This window comes from Mirounga angustirostris, unplaced genomic scaffold (genome assembly GCF_029215605.1).
Source record: "Mirounga angustirostris isolate CCGP_5_RB_7025 unplaced genomic scaffold, mMirAng1.0.hap1 SCAF_6, whole genome shotgun sequence".
Lineage (NCBI taxonomy): Eukaryota > Metazoa > Chordata > Mammalia > Carnivora > Phocidae > Mirounga > Mirounga angustirostris.
The window spans coordinates 128,060,283-128,078,880 of record NW_026991714.1 but is presented as its reverse complement, the minus strand read 5'-3'; the positions used below and the strand labels follow the sequence as shown (position 1 = coordinate 128,078,880).

At 56.3% G+C, this 18,598-nt stretch overlaps 1 protein-coding gene across 6 annotated transcripts in view; it reads left to right on the top strand.

The window, feature by feature from the left end:
* The window catches only part of FBXW4 (F-box and WD repeat domain containing 4), a 92,860-nt gene that overhangs the window by 62,436 nt on the left and 11,826 nt on the right, over window positions 1–18,598 (top strand). For 4 of the 6 annotated variants that reach the window (XR_008506390.2, XR_006791367.3, XM_045878666.3 and 1 more), the window contains 3 exons: window positions 6,059–6,124; window positions 17,750–17,890; window positions 18,334–18,475. Coding sequence is in view for 4 of the 6 variants with exons in the window: in XM_045878666.3 (XP_045734622.2) it covers window positions 6,059–6,124; window positions 17,750–17,890; window positions 18,334–18,475 (349 nt within the window). In the remaining 2 variants the exon portion in view is untranslated. The other 2 variants (XM_064595189.1, XM_064595188.1) reach the window with 2 other exon arrangements.

Genomic DNA, 18,598 nt, shown 5'->3' with positions numbered 1-18,598 from the left:
TTGTTATTAAGGCTGTTTGTCCTGTACTTTTTTTCTTATAATAGTGTCCTGAGCATCTTGCCTGTACTGCTTGGGAGCATCATTTTAAATGACTGTGTAATATTCCATTAAGTAGATGGACCATCATTTACTTAACGTCTTTTTGGTCTTGACCCCTTGGAGGACTCCTTTCTCTGTTAACACATTTTGGTTCAGTAACCCATGAAGTTGGCTAAACTCCCTTTTGGATTGATATTTTCTGTCTCTGCCATTTCTTTGAGATAATGTGAAACGGACCTTCTTTTTATTTGCCTTAAGCTTGGCGCATTCAAGCTTCAGATAGGCCTCTTGGTCTCATTACCCTTTGGTTTGATGAACACAGTTGTATTTACTGTCCCCTCCCTGGTCCTACAGCTTTGGTTCTGGGCACCCCCCAGCCCTTACAGGCAGGTGCTCCTGTGGACGGTAGGCCCCCCAGTGAGCTCCTGCCCCATCACCGATGTGCCTCTCAGCCTTGTGGTCCGTGTACAGCATTCAGGAGGAGGTTTCCCCAGCTGCAGTGTGGGATGTTTGCCCAAAAGAGAACAACATTTCTTTGCCTCTCTCCCTTTTTTTTTTTTTTTCCTTTCCAGACACATACATTTCCCTTCCCGTTGGGTGGCCCAGGGTGCCCCATTGGCTGGATCTGGGGAGCTGGCTGCCTTACACTTCCACGGCCCCGGCCTGTGTCTCTCCCTTCTCCCCTTCCTGACTTCCCTTGCCCTCGTGCTCCCACCCCGCGGGCCCTCCCTCGCCGTGCTGTCACGGCGCTCCTGCTCCCGGCTGCCCTGGCCCAGCCCGTTTCGGTGACCTCCGCGCTGCATTCCTGCTCGGGGACCGAGCCGTCGTAATGATGGTGGTGGCACAGGTTAGCAGATGGCGGCCGCAGCAATGAGACCTGACATGTTCTAATGACTCCCTCCTTCCCAGCCTTGGAGCAGCCGGGGTTTCCTTGAGGCATTTTCGGAGGGGGCCACGGGAACTCGGGGGGACCCCAGGTGCCGATGGGGCCCGTGACCTTTGCCGCTATAATATCAGTGTTTCACAAGCAGGGCGGTTCAGGAGCCCACTTGCAGCCCATCAAAAATTGATTTAATTGCAATTTTTCCTCCAATTAGGAGCACTGGAGCCTGACTAATTGGAGTAATAGAGAGTAATAAGGCTCAGATAAAAAGCCTTCCTCGGCGGCCTTTGTATCTCGTGTCAGTGCCTGTCAGAGGTCAGAGAGCTTGCATATTCTATTAGGCAGCCCGGCCTTCATTTGTACAAATTAGTTTACCCAACAGTAATTAAAATGCCAATGCGGGTTGAAGAGAACTGAATACACTTGATGGGCATGTTGGTGACTGATGTGACAGCTCTGGTGGCCTCCCTTGCCAAAGTGTGTCAGGCGCGGCTCAGAGGCGGCCGGGGCCCGGGCCGGCTGGGTGGCTCCGGGCCAGCCACAGGGCGCAGCTGCGAAGCACGCCCCTCTGCCGCCGGGCCGCTCGGCCGCCCCTTTCTTCTTCCAGGTGGAGCCGTTGGTTCAGTTGTCCGTTTGTTCATCCGACAAGCGCTCGAGGTCTCAGGCGGTGTCTGGCATCATGCGAGGTGCGGCGAGAGAAGGCACCGGGCCAGGCCCTGGCTCAGATCCCGGCTCTGCTCGTGGCTCCTTGTGGGAGCCATGGGCCTCAGGTTTCTGGCCTGTAAAATAGGGCCAGTGGTATCTGCTGCACCGGGTTATGAGGATTGGATGGGATGAGGTTTTTGAAACCCTTCCTCAGAACCTAGCACATAGCAAGTGCTCAGCAAATGACGAGTGTCATTAAGCGGCCCTAAAGGAGGGGCGCCTGGGCAGCTCCGTGGGTTAAGCGACTGCCTTCGGCTCAAATCATGATCCCGGGGTCCTGGGATCAAGCCCCACGTCGGGCTCCCTGCTCAACGGGGAGCCTGCTTCTCCCTCTGCCAGCCGCTCCCCCTGCTTGTGCTCGCTCTCTCTGTCAAAGAAATAAAATCTTTAAAAAAAAAAAAAAAAAAAAAAGAGGCCCTAAAGGAGCCTACCTTCTTCCCGGCCTGCTCATGCCTGAGTAATTTCCCTTCTTCCCTCCTCCTCTCTTCTGGTTCTTGTTGTTTTCCATTCCTCAATTTGAGTACCAGAACCCCTGATGCTCCTGGGGTCTTTCTCTGATGTGGGGGCTCCTGCATCATCTTCTTGGGCCAGAGGATGATCTCTGTGATGCCAGGTTTGCTTGAGCTGGGACCAGGGGGCCAGGAAGGTAGGTCAGGAATCTGGACAAGGTCTGGGGCAAGATGGGACATGGGAGGAGCCTAGCTTCCTATAGGGGCTTTCTCATCTGAAGAGAGTAGAGTTTATAGAATCAGAATGACTTTTATTTATTTTTTAAAAGATTTTATTTATTTGAGAGAGCAAGAGAGAGATTGAGAGCATAAGTGGGGAGAGGCAGAGGAGAAACAGACTCCCCACTGAGCGGGGCTCGATCCCAGGACCCTGAGATCATGACCTGAGCCAAAGGCGGATGCTTAACCGACTGAGCCACCCAGGTGCCCCAGAATCAGAATGACTTTTAGACCCTCAAGCTGAGAGAGTGTGTGTGCTTGTACAAGAATGTGTGTGTTTGGACATTAATGTGTAGGTACTGTTGGTACTTCTCATCTATAATCTGGTTGGGGTGCTTATGAGGGATTTCACTTCCCCAACGATGTGGGACTGTGGCATGTGTCCTTCAGGTCTGAGTCTGGTGATGTGGGAGTTATTTAGGAAGCAGAGGGACCTCTTCACAGCTCCTAGGTCTAGCTTCCCCGGCCTTGTCGGCTGTGAGCTCCACAGGGCCCTTTCGGTCCAATTCCACAGACTTGGACCAAGTACCTCTTCTAGGCCAGGCCCTGTGCCGGGCACCAGAGGACACAGGAGCCGCTAGATGGTCCATGATCTCAAAGGGAAGATGGGGAGATAACCCCCAAAATACCATGTGTCCCCTGAGGGTAAGATAAAGCCTGGTAGGGACTCGGAAGAAGGCTGGTCAAGTCCCCTGGGGAGCCAGCAGCTTCTGCTTCAGCATGGGTTTGCCGTCCCTGTCCCTAGGACACCCCTAAGAACAAGATGGGACTGAGGGCAAAAGCCATTTGACTCTTCTTATCGTTCTGAGGAGAGCTGGCTTTTTCCGTAACTTCAGACGGTTCAGAAGTTGAGATGATAGCAAAGACCTTTTAACAGGTCAGAGCCCCGGAGTAGTCTCTTGGGAGGCACCATCGAAGGGGTAGTGCGTATGTCCGTTTAGGGTGCCTCCGAGCATTTGTTGGGAACTTCGGGCACGCAGGGCGCAGGGCCGGGCATGGTGAGGGCGTGGACCATCTGCTGGCCGACGAAGGTGGACTGCTGCCCGTGGAGGCCGCGAGATGGCCTCGTGGAGGCTGAGCTCATGGGGGCAGGAGGCCTCCTGCAAGGCGCACATCCCACCCCACTGGCTCCTAAGGTTGGGAGCACCTTATCCAGTGCGGCTCTGGGGAGGGGAGCAAGTGTGCAGAGGGAGTTGATGAAAATCCCTGGGAGCCTGGCTGGCACTTCGTTTTCCCTTCTTGAACGGTGGGAACCATAGCTTCTATCTGGTGAACTTACCGTGTGGTGGGAAGCATCCTTCGGGCGTCCCAGGACTGCGAGTTCCGTCTTCTCTTGTGCTCCACATGTCTCCTACGCTTGGGCAAGACTGCACGTGGGCACACCCTTCTCATCTCCTGACCCTGGATGTGGCTGGTCTGTGGCTTTTGCTTGATGCCTCCTGAAGTCCATGGAAAGTGGAGGGTGAGGCAGGGAGCGAGTGTGGCCGCAAGCAGGGAGGAATAGTGGGAGGTGTGCAGGGCCGTGTCTGCAGCCAGCTTCACCCCCATGAGTCCTGGCGGTCCCCATGGTTTGGGCGTGAGGCCCGGTGTGTGTCCCCAGCGGAACCTGGCTCCCAGGCTGCTTGACTGCTGCTTACGGGGCTTGTACCGAGTGTTAAATTGGATTACACGCTCAGGTCCCCCTGTGTGCCGGGTGGGGGTCGGGGGGGGCTCTCTACTTTCCTTCGTTCTCTTCCTCCCTGCACCACAGGGTTGGGCAAGGGAAGAGGGCGGCTTTTGGAAAGCAACGTTTCTGGGTGCTGTGTCCAGGTGATCATGACAGGCCTTTGTGTGGCGTGAAGGTGAGAGGCACTCCTGCCGGTGGCAGATGGACGGGGCCGGGGTGGGGGTGGGGGGCAGGAATAGAGAGGGACGGGGGTCCCAGGAGAAGGCGCTTGTGGCCCCACCCCAGCCTTCTGGGAGCTGTTGGGAGTGGCAGATTCAGGTTCAGGGGCTTCCTCCCCTTCCCCTCATCTCAGCTTACCTCGTCACTAGTTAGGACTGTGGCCGGTCAGAGGCCTGCCGCAGGCCTCCCTGGAATGTCTGTGCATCCTCGCTGGCGCCCCTCACCTGGCCTGCACCCCTCACCTGGCCTGCACGCCTCGAAAGTCTGAAGGGCCCAATTGCCCGCTCGAATGCTTTCCAAGTGGCTATTATGTTTCCATCCCAAGGTAATTGGCTTTACCAGTTATTAATGGATTACCCTCAAGAGAAAAATGTGGAGGGAAGGGAGGTGAGGACAACCTCTCCTGGCTTTGTAATTCGGGGCTTCCGTGTCCAGTGGCTGGGAGTCACTCGGGGCAGGACAGAGTGGCTGCTTTGGCTGCCATTCCAGTGGAGTGGTTGCTGGCACTCCCGGGACTCGGGAGGAAGGCGGGATGATGGAGCATGTCCCAGGAGGAAGTCTTGGCTTGAGGCATGGAAGCCCCAGGATGGCTCATGTGGCCTTTTTTATCAGCTCAGGGTTGAAAAACAGACACCTGCCGTGCAATTTGGATTGTCCATCAGTGGCTTGGCCAATGCCTGCCCCCATCAGCAACTGCAGGCCACCTCCCCCACCCCACCCCCCGCCGCCCCCTCCAAAGCCTCTGTCTTCTTCAGAGCCCTCGCTACAGAACTGTGTCTGCCCGCTGACCTGCTTAGGACCAGAGAGCCACAGGTGCTGGGCAGGGCCAGGGCGGATGGGCCAACGGGTCATTAGTCTGTCTAGCCCCCTCCCCCCAGTGCCCGACCTGTAGGGACAAGGCCCTTATCCAGCCCCAGGGCTCCTGAGTGACACAACTGCTTTCAGCTCTCCTGCTCTGGGTTAGGGGTTCCAGCTGGAGTTCCAGCTGGGGTTCCCGCCAGCATCCCTCCCCACCCAGCAAGTCCTCCACCAAGGTGTGGTCTGGCACCCAGGTCCCAGGTGCAGCCCTGGGACTCCACCAGCCTGGCTCACGGCGCAGAGCTTGCCCACCTGCCTTGTGCCTCCACCTAAAAATGGAGCTGCACATGGCATGTGTTGAACTTTTTAGGGGTTTAAGAGTTACTCTGGGGAAGTAGTGTCGCTGTGCTCTGAACTCCGCCGCCTGCCACCCCCCACTCCACGGCAGCGGCGCCCCCGCCCCCTCGCCCCGGCCCTTCGCCCGCTCTCCTCCCGGCCTCGTGCACCAGCCCACCTGCAGTTACTGGCCTTTGACGGTTCGCTCTGCGCAGTTCGGTGCCGTTACGTCTGCCCTGGGTTTGCGGCCCGTTACCTAGCTCTTACCGCCTTCAGCAGTGCCCCCCAACCACCCTGACCTCTGACCAGGGCCTCTTCTTCCCCTCCCCAACAGCCTGTTCCCGGGGGGCCTTTTCTGCAGCCTGACAGGCCTGCCCTCTCTTGGCCTGAGGGTTGCACATGTAGAGATGTGGTGTTCTGGCGGGCAGAGACCACAGGACCTTTCTGAGCGGCGAGCTCCCCTGTCCTTTCACCTGTGGGGGTCCCTGGGGGGTTGTAGACCTCCCCGCACTTCCAGTCGTCTTCCTGCAGCTTCTCCGACACGCCCCCCCCCCCAAACCTTCCCTTGTCCTGGCTCCACTCCGTGATCCCCGGAGAACGAGCACTGCACTTGGAGCTCTGTCGCCGTCCCCACCACAGGTTCTGACAAGCCCGTCCTGACTCTGCTCTCCTTTTGTTTGGCAGCTCTTTTGTGACAGGGACGGCTTGTTGTGGGCACTTCTCACCCCTGAGAATCTGGGACCTCAACAGGTAAGAGATTCCTGAGCCCCTGTGGCTTCCCATGGGGGTGGGGCTGGAGCAGCCAGGGAGGCACAGCAAAGACCGTCCGGCCCACCTGCCCCGTTGGCCGCCAGGTGGCCCAGGAGGAGGCTGGGAAGCACCGGGCCCACGACCCACTGACCACCTCCAAGGTGCATGCGCTCTCCTGGCCTCGTTAGAGTTAGCTTGGGAAACTGTTGGAAGGAATTTGTAATAGGTAAATAATTTCACTTAGAAATTAGGATAACAGCAACCATTTGGATTTGTGATACTTTTTCTCTAAGGAGTGTCTGATTATGTGGCTACATAAAATCCCATCTATCCTAAAATAAAGATTTCGGAAGTGACCTACAGATCCATAAAAAGAATTATCCAGAACAGTTAAAATACATCCAGGTTTTATTCACAGTTCTCTGCCTTGGCAGGCTTGACACATTCCCGTCGGATTATCTACCATTCTGATGAGCTTTTGTCTTGTTTTTTTAGCTTTTTATTTTGAAATAATTATAGATTCATAAGAAGTTCCCAAAATAGGACAGCAAGGTACCTGTGTAACATTAGATAATATATAGGATAATACATAATACAAATCAGAACCAGGAAATCGACATTGGTATAATCCACAGAACTTTATTTAGATTGTCGTCATTTCTGTGTGTGTGCGTGTGTGTGTAGTTCTGTGCAATTTTATCCCATGTGTAGATTCACATTACTGTTACCACAGTTAGGATACGGAACTGTTGGAACCGTCACTTGCCCCGTCACAGTCACACCGTCTACCTGCCATCCCCTCTGGCACTCCCTCTTGTCCCTAACATCTGGCAACCACTATGTGTTCTCCGTCTCTATAATTGTATCAGTTTGAAAGCATTATATAAGTGGAGTAATGTACGTAACCTTTTGAGATTTGCTTCCCCCCAGCGTAAGCGTCGTGAGAGCATACAGTAGTTGCGCCGAGAGGGCTTTACCCGAGGTTGCTCGGTAGTGGTCCCTGGTGGGGACGCACCACAGCACTCGCCCATTGAGCAGCACTCCCCCACTAAGGACACTGGGTTATTTTCAGTTTTTTGACTATTGCAGATTAAGTTGTCATGAACATTTGTGTATAAGTGTTCGTGTGGACCTAGGTTTTCGTTTCTCTGGGATTAATGCCCCAAACTCTTTGAGTATCTGTACCATTTTATAATCCAACCCTGGTGTAGGGGAGATCTAGTTCCTTCACATCCTCAACAGCATTTGGAACGATCATTGTTTCTTATCTTAGCTATTCTCATAGGTGTGGTGTCTGGTGGCTTTAATTGGAATTTCCTTAATAGTTAATGATGATGAACATCTTTTTATGTGCTTTTTTTGCCTTCTGTGTATTCTCTTTGGTAAAATCTCTGCTCAGGTCTTTTGCCCATTTTCTAATTGAAGAGGTTGCTTTTTCACTGTGGAGTTTTGAGAGTTCTTTGTATGTTCTAGATGTGAGTCCTTTGTCAGACATGAGGTTTGCCTATACCTTTTAAGTCTGGAGCTTGTCTTTTTATCCTCTTGACAGGATAAAAGACCAAAGTTTTAAATTTTGATGACGTCCAAATTATTGACTTTTTCTTTTTGTGCTCTTGGCGTGAAGTCTGAGAAGTCTTCCCCTAGCCCCAGGCCCCCACGTTGTGGTTTGCAGTGCCGTGATTTACAGGAGCCGTGAGGGGGCGCTCTGCCCGCCTGTCTCCTGCCTCAGCCGCTCTAGCACATCTCCTCCTCTCTCCATCTCCCCAGGAAAGTATTAGCCATATCTTTTTGTTTTCCTGAAATATCTGTCGTATTGTATTTCCAAAAGATTTTTTTTTTAAAGATTTTATTAGAGAGAGAGGCAGAGGGAGAGGGAGAAGCAGACTCCCTGCTGAGCAGGGACACCCCCACCCCCCCGCCCCGCCATGTGGGACTCGATCCCAGGACCCTGAGATCATGACCTGAGCCAAAGGCAGATGCTCAACCTACTGAGCCCCCCAGGCGCCCCTCCAAAAGATTTTTTTTTTAAACACATGAGATGTTTTCATTAAGTATGTTTTTCTTTACAACATTCTCTGGTGGTCATCCAACCAGAGGGATAGGAGACTCCCAGCTTCCCCAGATACCACATTACATCTTTGGATAGCTCTGAGAGTTCTCATGTCTGTCCTTCATCAAGGGTTGATCTGCTTCCAGGAGCTGTGATCCTGGATAAGAAGCAAGTTGAATTGTGCCTCTGAAGACAGGCCTTTAAATATCTGAAAATTTTGGTCCTGCTCCTCCAGCGTCTTCTTTTTTTTTTTTAGATTTTATTTATTTATTTGACAGAGAAAGAGACAGCGAGAGAGGGAACACAAGCAGGGGGAGTGGGAGAGGAGAAGCAGGCTTCCTGCTGAGCAGGGAGCCGGATGTGGGGCTTGATCCCAGGACGCTGGGATCATGACCTGAGCCAAAGGCAGACGCCTAACGATTGAGCCACCCAGGCACCCGCATCTTCTCTTTATCAGGCCAGAAGTCTGAGGACCTTTAATTGTTGCTCATAAACATCAGTAAAGGTGCTTTTGGCTAAAAGTAATGAGGACCTAATTCAAAGTGGCTCAAACAATAAAGGGGTTATTATTATCTTGAATGACAAGGAGTCCATCCAGGAGTTGGGTGGTTCACTGCTTCCAGGATTGATGGGTTCGGCAGCTCAGTGAAAGCTTGAGAGCCCATCTCAGCTTTCTGCTTTGCCACCTCAAAGTGGGTTTTGCCTTTACTTATCCTCAGGCTTGTTCACAAAAGCTCTACCAACCCATAAGGCAATACCCAAAGGGAAGAAGGAAGGAAGAGGACATGTCCCTGCCTGGGGTCTCTTTTTAAGATGGGGAAACCTTTTAGAGGAGCCTCCAAGCAGACTTTTCATATTTAGTGAGCCACAAGTATGTTCCGGTACTCACCCCAAACCAAACCGTGGCAAGGGAAATGGAATGAGCAGTCCAGATTGACCTGGGCCTGGGGAAGAGCCCAGCTTCCCCTACACGCACACAGGCAGTGGGGGAGGTGGGTGGGCACAGAATCCGCTCTTGGTCAGCAAGAAAGAAAGAGAGCAATAGCTGGGTGGGTGACCTGCAGTGGGTGACCTGCGGTGTTGGTCTCATACTTGTTTTAGGACATTCTCACCTGAAAGTTTCTCCAGTTTATCTGATTGCATCCCTCTTTTTTTTTTTTTTTTAAAGGATTTTATTTACTTATTTGACAGAGACACAGCAAGAGAGGGAACACAAGCAGGGGGAGTGGGAGAGGGAGAAGTAGGCTTCCCGCAGAGCAGGGAGTCCGATGCGGGGCTCGATCCCAGGACCCTGGGATCAGGACCTGAGCCGAAGGCAGACGCTTAACGACTGAGCCACCCAGGCACCCCATATATCTTTTTTTTTTTTAAGATTTTATTTATTTATTTGACAGAGAGAGACACAGCGAGACCAGGAACACAAGCAGGGGGAGTGGGAGAGGGAGAAGCAGGCTTCCCACCAAGCAGGGAGCCCGATGCGGGGCTTGATCCCAGGACCCCGGGATCATGACCTGAGCCGAAGGCAGATGCTTAACGACTGAGCCACCCAGGCGCCCCTGGTTGCATCCTTCTTGAAGTGGGATGTTCCCAGCTGAGTCATGAACACACCGGGCGTGAGCTGATGAGTGGCAGGTGCTATATCATCTTCCTTGTTCTAGATGTTTGGCTTTTGTTAACATAGCCGATGGTCGCATCATACTGTTGCCAGCACAGTGGAAACTTCCAAGGCTTCCTTTGTTCTGTAGCCTCTGGGATGTTGGAGTGCCTGCAGTCTGTGAAGGTGGTTCCCGTGGCTTACCCTGCCAAACTCCTGCCACTGGCAACTTCTTGCTTCTGCATGGGACGCAGGCAGAAGGAACCCCTCCTCTGGTGTGTGCTGGGGAGCCTGTGAGGGCTACAGAGGGAGCACAGGCTGCTGGTCAGACAGACTTGGGTTCTAGAACTGACACTGCTGCTGATTAGCTCTGTGATAAGGGGGCCTCTCTGGGCCTCGGCTTCCACATTTGTAAATGAGATTTAATTATCTCTGCTTAACAGAACTAGTATGAAGAAGGCATTATTTTGAAAAAGTGCCCATACAGTACCTGTCTCCTTCACCCCCTCCCTCCCTCACCCGCGGCTGCCTTCCGCCTTAGGACCTTAGAGTTTGCAGAGGCTCAGCTTTTTAATTCTCCAAATACCTGTGGCCTCATGACCACTAGAGGAGGAGCGGTCCTGCTGACCTCGTGGCATAGAGAAGGCTCCTGACGGTCCGTGAGGCTGCAGGCCACAAGAGAAGTGTGGCTGCTGGAAGTCCGTCTCAGTCCCCCTCCCTGGCCTGGGCTCAGGATGGCGAATGAGCCGGAGGGCAGGGGGTGCATCACTGTGGCCCACTCTTCTCTCTGAGGTCAAGTCATCTTGGAGGGCCTCTTCTGCCTGTGGTCTCCTCTGTGGGGGCTACTCCTGGGCACAGATTTATGGTCAGGATGTACTTACAAGGCACCAACTCCTCGAATAGCACTCCCTTATGAAATCCCTAGTCCTCCTAAACCCCAAACCCTGGGTCTTTCCAGAACCCAGGAAGAACCCAGGAGAAACCGCCCTGCTCCCTTTGGGCGGCCCATGGCAGGGCCGCCCGGGGCAACAGGTGGTGGTGTCTCCTCTCTGGCCCTCAGACCCCCCAGGCCTCGTTGAAACATCCGTCCCGTTCGCAGGGAAGCCTGGAAGCCTGAGTGGTGCCGGGCTCGAAGGAAAGATGGCCTGCTGGAGGCTTCTGCTTCTGGTGGGAGGAAGCGGATGGACAGGGTGACTGTCTGTAGCTGTCTTTCCCAGAGAAGCCCAAGCAGATAATAAAGCCATGTAGAAAATAGGATTAAGGTAATGAACAGGCAGGACAGAGTTTGATCTTTCAATAATGCCAAAGCCTGAGTGACAGGCCAATCTGGAAGGTGGAGCGGCGCTGCTGGCAGGACTTGGTGGCGGGCGCTGTGCGGGGCTGGGCGGATTCCTCGCTTTTAACCTGTCACTGCTGAAACCTGAGGAGCGCCGGGATTTTCTCTTTTATGTGTGTGCTGGGACTTGGGGGGAAGGAGTGCTGGAGGGGCAGTCTTGCTCGGAGCATCACCCCTCTGGGCCGCCGTCAGGAGGACGGTGGGGGCTGGGACACACCTGGGGGGTGTGGGGGCCCTGCTGGGCGCGTTTTCTCCCTGCTGTCTCTCGGGGACCCGCTGTCAGGTCACTTAGGCTACTTCTCTTCTTTGAAGGGTGCCCAGGGACCCCTTCAAAATCACCATGGCTCCCTGAGCCCTTCGTTCCATCAAGACTCCTGGAGACTGTTGTCCCTACGGGCTGGGGGGGGGGGGGGGGCTGCCGGCTGGGCTGCACAGGGTGGAGGGTAGCTGTGGGCATACACCGTTGCCTAGATGGCAAGAGTGTGGCCGTCTCTCTCTCTCCCTTCTTCCTTTTCTGCCTTTCTTTCCCCTGGAGTTGGAAACCATGGGCAGGGCCCCAAGACAGGGCGTTTCTAACCTGTCTAAAGCAGGCAGAGAGAAAGATGGAGTCCTTTACCCAACCTGGAGGTGCCAGAGTGTTCCTGCTTCCAAGGGTAGATGGTCTTCAGGTCCAGTTGCAGCCCCCCAAGGACTCCATCTTGACAGAGTGCCAACAGCCAACCACTGAAGCATCATCCCTCACTAGACCCCATAGTCCCATCAGACCCTAAGGAACTGGGCCCAGACCGTCCCGTTCTGAGCCTGGGGTCTGAAGGAATCCAGGCCCATCTTATGTCCTCTGTGTGCATTTGGGCAGGAACCTCAGCTAGGTCCCAGGGAAGGTGCTGTCTGTGTGGTATTCCTCCCAGCTGCTGAAAGGCCTGGGAGGTCAGACTGGCCAGACATCATATACAGCCCTCCTCCCGGGCTTGCTCTCACCATGGGTTCCTCATTTCTGCCACGGGCATTTGAGCTGGATCTAGCAGTGGTGCATGTGGGCAACAGGATGGAGAGGCCTGTGGTCCCGGACCTGCAGGGATCCTAGTGGGTACAGCCACAGCCCTGAGCCAGCCGGGGGGGAACTGGGAAGGGAATAGGGGTGGGCTTAGGTGACCTGGCTACTCCTAGGGCATTGCCGGTTCAAGTCCTAGGTGTGTGACTGTATGTGGGCCCCGGCACGCATCCCCTCTTCTCCCCTTCCAGCCGAGGTCATCCTGGTTTCCCATTACTCTTCCATTTCTATCCTAAAGCCCCGGAGTCTCCTCTTTCTCACCAAAGTTGCGGCAGATAGGCTTCTCACACATTCCGACAGGTGCTCTCTGTTTTCCCCTCCGAGCCTCTGCTCTGGCTGCCCCCTGGGCCTGGATTGCGCCCTCTCCATCCTGCTTACTCTTCGGTGCACCGCCTCCACAAAGCCTTCCCTGATCCTAGCCCCCGTGGCTGGAGTCGGTAACCCTTAGAGCACTCACGGGGCCGCCTTGTCAGCCACCGGGGAGGAGGGACCCCGGGGGGGAGCACAGGAGATGCCTATCAGAGCATTCTAGTGGCCTTTTGAAAGGCGAGGGGTGCCTGGCTGCAGCCCCTTCCGGCGGCCTGCGGAAGGGAGCCGTGTCCCGAGCACAGAGCGGGCCCACCGGCCCAGGTGTGGCTCTGTCTCTGCCTCCGCCTTCGCCTCCACCCCGGGCGGCCCGGCCCTCAGTCAGGGTGATTGGGGAACTGCCCTCTTTAAAGGACCTGTCTTCTCCTTTGAAAGTATTACTGACAGATTTTTTCATTTTCTTTTTTCTTTACCTCTTTAAGGAAACCTGTAATTTCTTTCTTTCTTTCTCCCCCCTTGCCTTTTTCTTTCTTGTCCCCTCTGTCCCCCTGAACTCTTTGAAATTGGCTCTCTGCCTGCTGACACCAAACTGATACTTTGCGTTTCACTTCTCCTTATCCCTTTATGGCAACAGATGTTGAAATTTTGTATCCTTTTATCTGCCCGGCTGCCCCTTCCTGTAATTACGGGCCCCTTGTTAGCAGTACAAAGTGGGCTGCCCGGCTGCCTGGCCTTTGAGCCATTGTGTCTGAACACGTGTGCGCGGGCGGGCGCGGGGGGCCGTGCACGCGCGCACACATGCAGGGGAGAGGCCGTGGGCTCGGGCAGGGCCCTTCCCGCTCGCCTGCTGGGGCCAAGGCAGGCGAAGCTTCCATGGGCCTCTCCTTGTCACCACCACTCTGGTGGTAACATTTGGGACATCCCATGCCTCCTTGATGCCCGCCCTCCCCACCAGAGGGCCAGACAGGACGAGCTCCTCCCTGCTGAGAAGCCTGGTGACTCCCTGCCCCCCCCCGAGTTGGTGCCCCCTGAGCAGTGTGCACCCGAGGGCCGTCACGGCCTGAGAGCCAGATCCCGGGCAGACCGGAGTGCCTGCCAGCTGCAAACATGGCGCCGGTGCCCTGGCTCTGCACGCCTGCTGGGGCGGGTCCTTCAGCTGGGCCATCCCCGCGCTCCTGTCATGGCCTGTCCCACTTCTGGCACTCCCTGGGGAACCACTCCATGCCCACAGGCCGAAATGTTCTCTGATCTGTCCTCTTACGGTAAAACTTTCATTTCTCTTCGGGGACCCACCCGCTCACCCCTTGTATTGTTAGCTGGATACATGACAGACTCCCTCCTTCCCTGGACTGAGAACTCCTGGAGGACAGGGAGAGCTCCTTCAGAGCCGTCCCTGACATCTCCCTGCAGTTCCTACTAAAGCACAATGCCTGGTATATAGAAGGTGCTCATTAAATGATTGTTGCTCAAAGAAGGGAAGAGCGGGAAGGAGAGGGGTGGGAAAGAGGAAAAACCTGCCCTCCTGAGTGACCGTGTCTGGCCCAGTTTGTACCTTCAGGTCCTCTGTCCCCGGGAGCCGACCTGCGGGAAGGTGAACTGTGTGTCACTCTTCCATCCTTGCCGTCCCCTGAAAGCCACTGTTGCGTCTTAGGGTCACACATACATGCCAGGCGGAGGAGCAAGAACTTCTAGGATCTCCAGGGAACATCCTCTGTCCCGAGCACAGACCAGGCCCCGCCGAGGATGGGAACCCCGTGTGTTAACAGTGGCTGTTAAGGGGTGTGGGGGCCACAGGTATTCGTAGGTGCAGGCCGGGAGGTGGGACGGGGATCTGGCTTCTCCTAGCTCGGGGCCCTCTAGCACAGGGGGACTTCCTGCAGGCTGTGGCTTGTGTCGGGAGCAGAGGCAGGCCGGGCAGGGAGGCAGGTGGAGGCTGGGATGAGCGGACTCGGGACAGGGTGGCCACTGGCTTGCAGCTCGGCAAGGCCCAGAGCAGGAGAGGGAGGGGCCCTCCCAACTGGGACGTCTGGGTCTTCAGGGCCAACACCTACCTCCAGTTAGCTGTCCCTAGATGTCCCCTAAAGATGGTGATGGAGGGGTCCTTGTCTTACTAGATTTCCTTCTGTCAGGAAGCTCCTCCCTGGGCTCCCTCTTCCCTTGAGCTGGAATCGCTGTGCAGCAGGGTGGGAGCCCCGGTTCCCTCACCTGCTCACCCCAAGTCCCTGCGCTGAGGCCGCCCTCTGCTTGTTCTTCCCGCCCAGGTACTCTGGGGCCTCCCGGAGAACGCGGCACGCAGCCCGGCCTCCTTCAGGCTGCCCTCCCTGGCCTGCGCTCGTTCATCAAGCTCACAGGGGTGGCCCCATCTGTCTTTATCTTTCCCTGGGTGGAAAGAGAATTGCTGGAGTCAGGCTCGGGAGAGGCTGGGGTGTGGAGGCGCCCCCCCCCACCCAGCCCCCAGTGGCTCCTGGAGGCCCAGGCTTTGTGTGCAGGAGTTGTAAGGGAATGGACTTTTTGTCTGGCCCTCGGTAGTGACAGAGCCGGCCCTTGCTGCCGTCTTGGCCCGGGACTCTGAGGGGCAGTCCTGTTCCCACACAAGTTGTGCGACAGCCAAGGCTCTGCACCCCCCCTCGCGCCCCCCACGGTGAGAGGCCGAGAAGCATTCTTGACATTCTTTCCAGAGAAAAGGGGTGAAACGTCTGAATTTGGGGGTCACCATGTTATACAAATTGCAATCTAATCGTTTTTACAAGAACACACTTGCAGGAAGAAAAGGAGCCCGAGAGGAGGGGCTGAGGAGACAGACAGCCTGTTTTGTCCCCCTTTCCCCCAAAGTTTGAGGCTATTGTTGGGCCGATCTTGCTCCCTTCCCCAGAGCTGTTGAGCTAGAGTTTTCTAGTTAAATTGGTCTTGGGGTGGGGGCCATGAAGGGCCCACGGTGCCATTTCTGTTTGTTTTCCCAAATCAAAGCCCCAGCAGGGCTCCCATGGCGGCGCTGGGCCACTGTTCGGAGAGACGGGCCCTTTCCCAGAGCCAGCTGGGTCCGCGGAGGCCCTGGACTTCACCTCCCGGGCACCGCACAGCAGAGTTGTGAGGGTCCCAGGCCCAGAGGCAAAAGAAATTGTATCTTTTTATTGGCCCATTTGAAGTGTGTGTGGCCGTTTCAGAGAATTGGAGCACCGGGCAGCCGCAGAAAGAAACTTTTCTGTCTCGGGCCAGGCTGGGCCAGCGGACAAGGGGCTGCGGGACTTGGGCTGGCCTCAGGGAGGCTGGTGCTCACTCTGGCCCTCAGGTTTCCCCCGGCGGGCAGGGTTCTGTTTCTTGTCGCAGACACTGGCAGGACCCTTTCCAGGGGTGGCTTGGATGCTGGGACGGGGGCCCAGCGTGGCAACTTGGTCTGGGTATCGCCCTGATGCTGCCGGTCCCGACGCCGCTGCCCCTGTCCAGCCCCCGGGTGCCCGGCTGTCTTTCCCTCTGAGCCCTGGGACCGGGGGTGGGCAGGCAGAGCCATGCTGGGCTTCACGCCCCCAACCCCCACCGCCTTTCATCTTCTATTTCAAACAAACATGAAATTACTTCTGCAGATTAAAGGGGAGAGCTCCTCAGTCATTCCTGAAGGCCTCACTAATGGAAGGGGCAGGGCCCCCAAATCTGGAAGGAGGGAGAACTGTGGAGCCAAACAGCCCCCTACCCGGGTGTGCACAAATGTCCAGAAGTAGCTGTAAAAGAGAGGTGGGTGGGGGGCGGCACGGACTCCTTTTAGGACTCTGGCCTGCCCGGGGTGGGTCAGTCATGGCTGGTGGCCCTTCCTGGGAGCCAAGGTCAGTGATCTCTAGGAGATGCTGATCTGTGGGTGGTAGCCTTCTGCCTGATCCCTCTCAGGGTCCCCCACCACAGAGGCTTACCTTCTACCTCAGACAGAAAGAGGAATATCTCCCCAAGGAGGCTGGGGGCCAGGGTGCTGACTTAGGGCCTGACCTCCCACTGACCGCAACAGTGTCCCTTGCTGGGGGTCACCTCATTGCCCAGGGCTCGAGGGGAAAGGTAGAAGGGAACCCCAGGCTGCCTCTTCTATTCCTTCAGCTTCTGGGGAAGATGGTGGCTGCACTGGGGAGGAGGGATGTTGAGGGTCAGAGTCCGTGTGAGCTGGAAGGCCTGGGACTGAAGTCTGCTTTCACTTGGGGCTGGTAGCATCTGCCTCAGCCCTTTGGTGAACACTGCTTGTGAGATTGTGGCGTCCTCCCTCCCACTGCCGGGGCCCTTTACCTGGGTGTCCTTGGGAAGTGTTCATGGCCTTGCTTCTCCTGTCCTGCCAGGGAAGAGAGCCCAGCATCTCTTGGGTGAAAGTGCTGGATCAGGCCTGGAGGGTGCCCCTCTTCTCCTTCATCCCCCCACCCCCCGCCCCGGTCATTCTGCAGAAACTCCCTGCTTCTCCCCGTTCCCTAGCCACAGGGATTAGCGGGTGCACTTGATGTTGAGGGGTAGTTGCTAGGGCCAGAAGGCCCCCCTACATGGTTGCTAAGGGTCTGGCATCAGGGCGAGGGGTCTGCCCACTGCCGCGGTCACGGAGGGAATTACACAGTCACAAAGAAATTGTTCTTCTCAGTAATCTGCTCTCGGCCACCGGGAGGGGCGAGGCTGGGGGAGCACGCTGGAGCCCAGCAGGCTGGGGGCTGTGATCACACAGGCGTGCTAGCCCCGGGCTGGGGGCCAGCCGGGCCAGGAACACCGGGGACCGGCCCGCTAAGCTGCTTTCTCAGCGATTTTTCTCCCCAGACACAAAGGTGTTTACTTGTTTTAACATCTCCTGGGACTCCCCTTCTCCCTTTGTGTGGTCTTTATCCCCAATGAGGTTTGAGCCCCAGATTACAGGCAGGAATTAAGGCATTGGACTCAGGCAGCTCAGAACTGCATGACCTGCAGGATCAAGAACTATAAAGTAACCAAGTGTGTGTGTGCGCACGGGAGGGGGGCCGGCCCGTCCGTGAGGCCCATGCTTCCTCCCCGAGGGGCAGTGGCCAGGCAGCGAGCAGCTGTGATGCAGGCAGGGGCTGCGGGCCGATGGTGGCCTTTAGCTGCGGGAGGGGCAGCACGGCGACTGGGGTGACAGGGTGGGCATCCTGGGCCATTTCTTCCCTTGGCTCCTTCCTAAGGGAGCCTGATCTTAGCTTGGGCGGGGGGGGGGGGCGGGGAGCTGCGTTTCCCCAGGGACTGAGGCCATTAGGTTAAAAGCTGGTGTGGGGACCGAGGCGGACAGTCTCTCATCCTCTGCCCCTTTGTTCTCTCCCCAGTGGGCAGCTAATGATGCACCTGGGCAGTGACTTCCCCCCAGGGGCTGGGGTGTTGGATGTCATGTATGAGTCCCCGTCCACACTCTTGTCCTGTGGCTATGACACCTACGTTCGCTACTGGGACCTCCGAGCCAGCGTCCGGTGAGTGTGCGGCAGTCCCGGGCCCTCCAGCTGGAGGCTAGGAGTGGCAGCCAGCAGGGTCAGGTCAAGCTTGGGCTCCCCGTCGGCGGCCCTGGTCCCATGGCCTGGGAGACCGTAGCCACCAGGCGCTGATTAAGAGCCCGGGGAGTCGTCAGGGTCCTATCCCTCAGCATCCTGCCTTTCTTTCTGCCCTGCCGCCCAAGTCCTGTGACACACAGCCAGCAGTATGAAGCACAGACGAGGAGGGCCTCATCGGGCCTGGGGTTCGGGCATTGGCGAGAAGGAGCCCTTTCCAGAGGCGGCTTTCCCCGAATTAAGTCTGGCTTCGAAAGAGTCCGGTGATTCAGCTTCTGTCTCCCGGCCAGAATGGATTTCTAAGGCCCCTGTGGAAGCTGGGGTGGAGGGCACCCTGACCCTCCCTCTGATGGCCGATTCCCGGACAGGAAGTGTGTCATGGAGTGGGAGGAGCCCCACGACAGCACCCTGTACTGCCTGCAGACCGATGGGAACCACCTGCTGGCTACTGGGTCCTCCTACTACGGGGTCGTGCGGCTGTGGGACCGGCGCCAGAGGGCCTGCCTCCACGTAAGCGCACCGCACACCTCACACCCCCTTATTAGGGGCTGGATCTGGGAGCGGGGGTGCCTGGAGAAGGCGGGGGAGTCTGCGCTGGGCCCAGGCAGCTGAGGTTAGGGCTCCGCCCTCGGT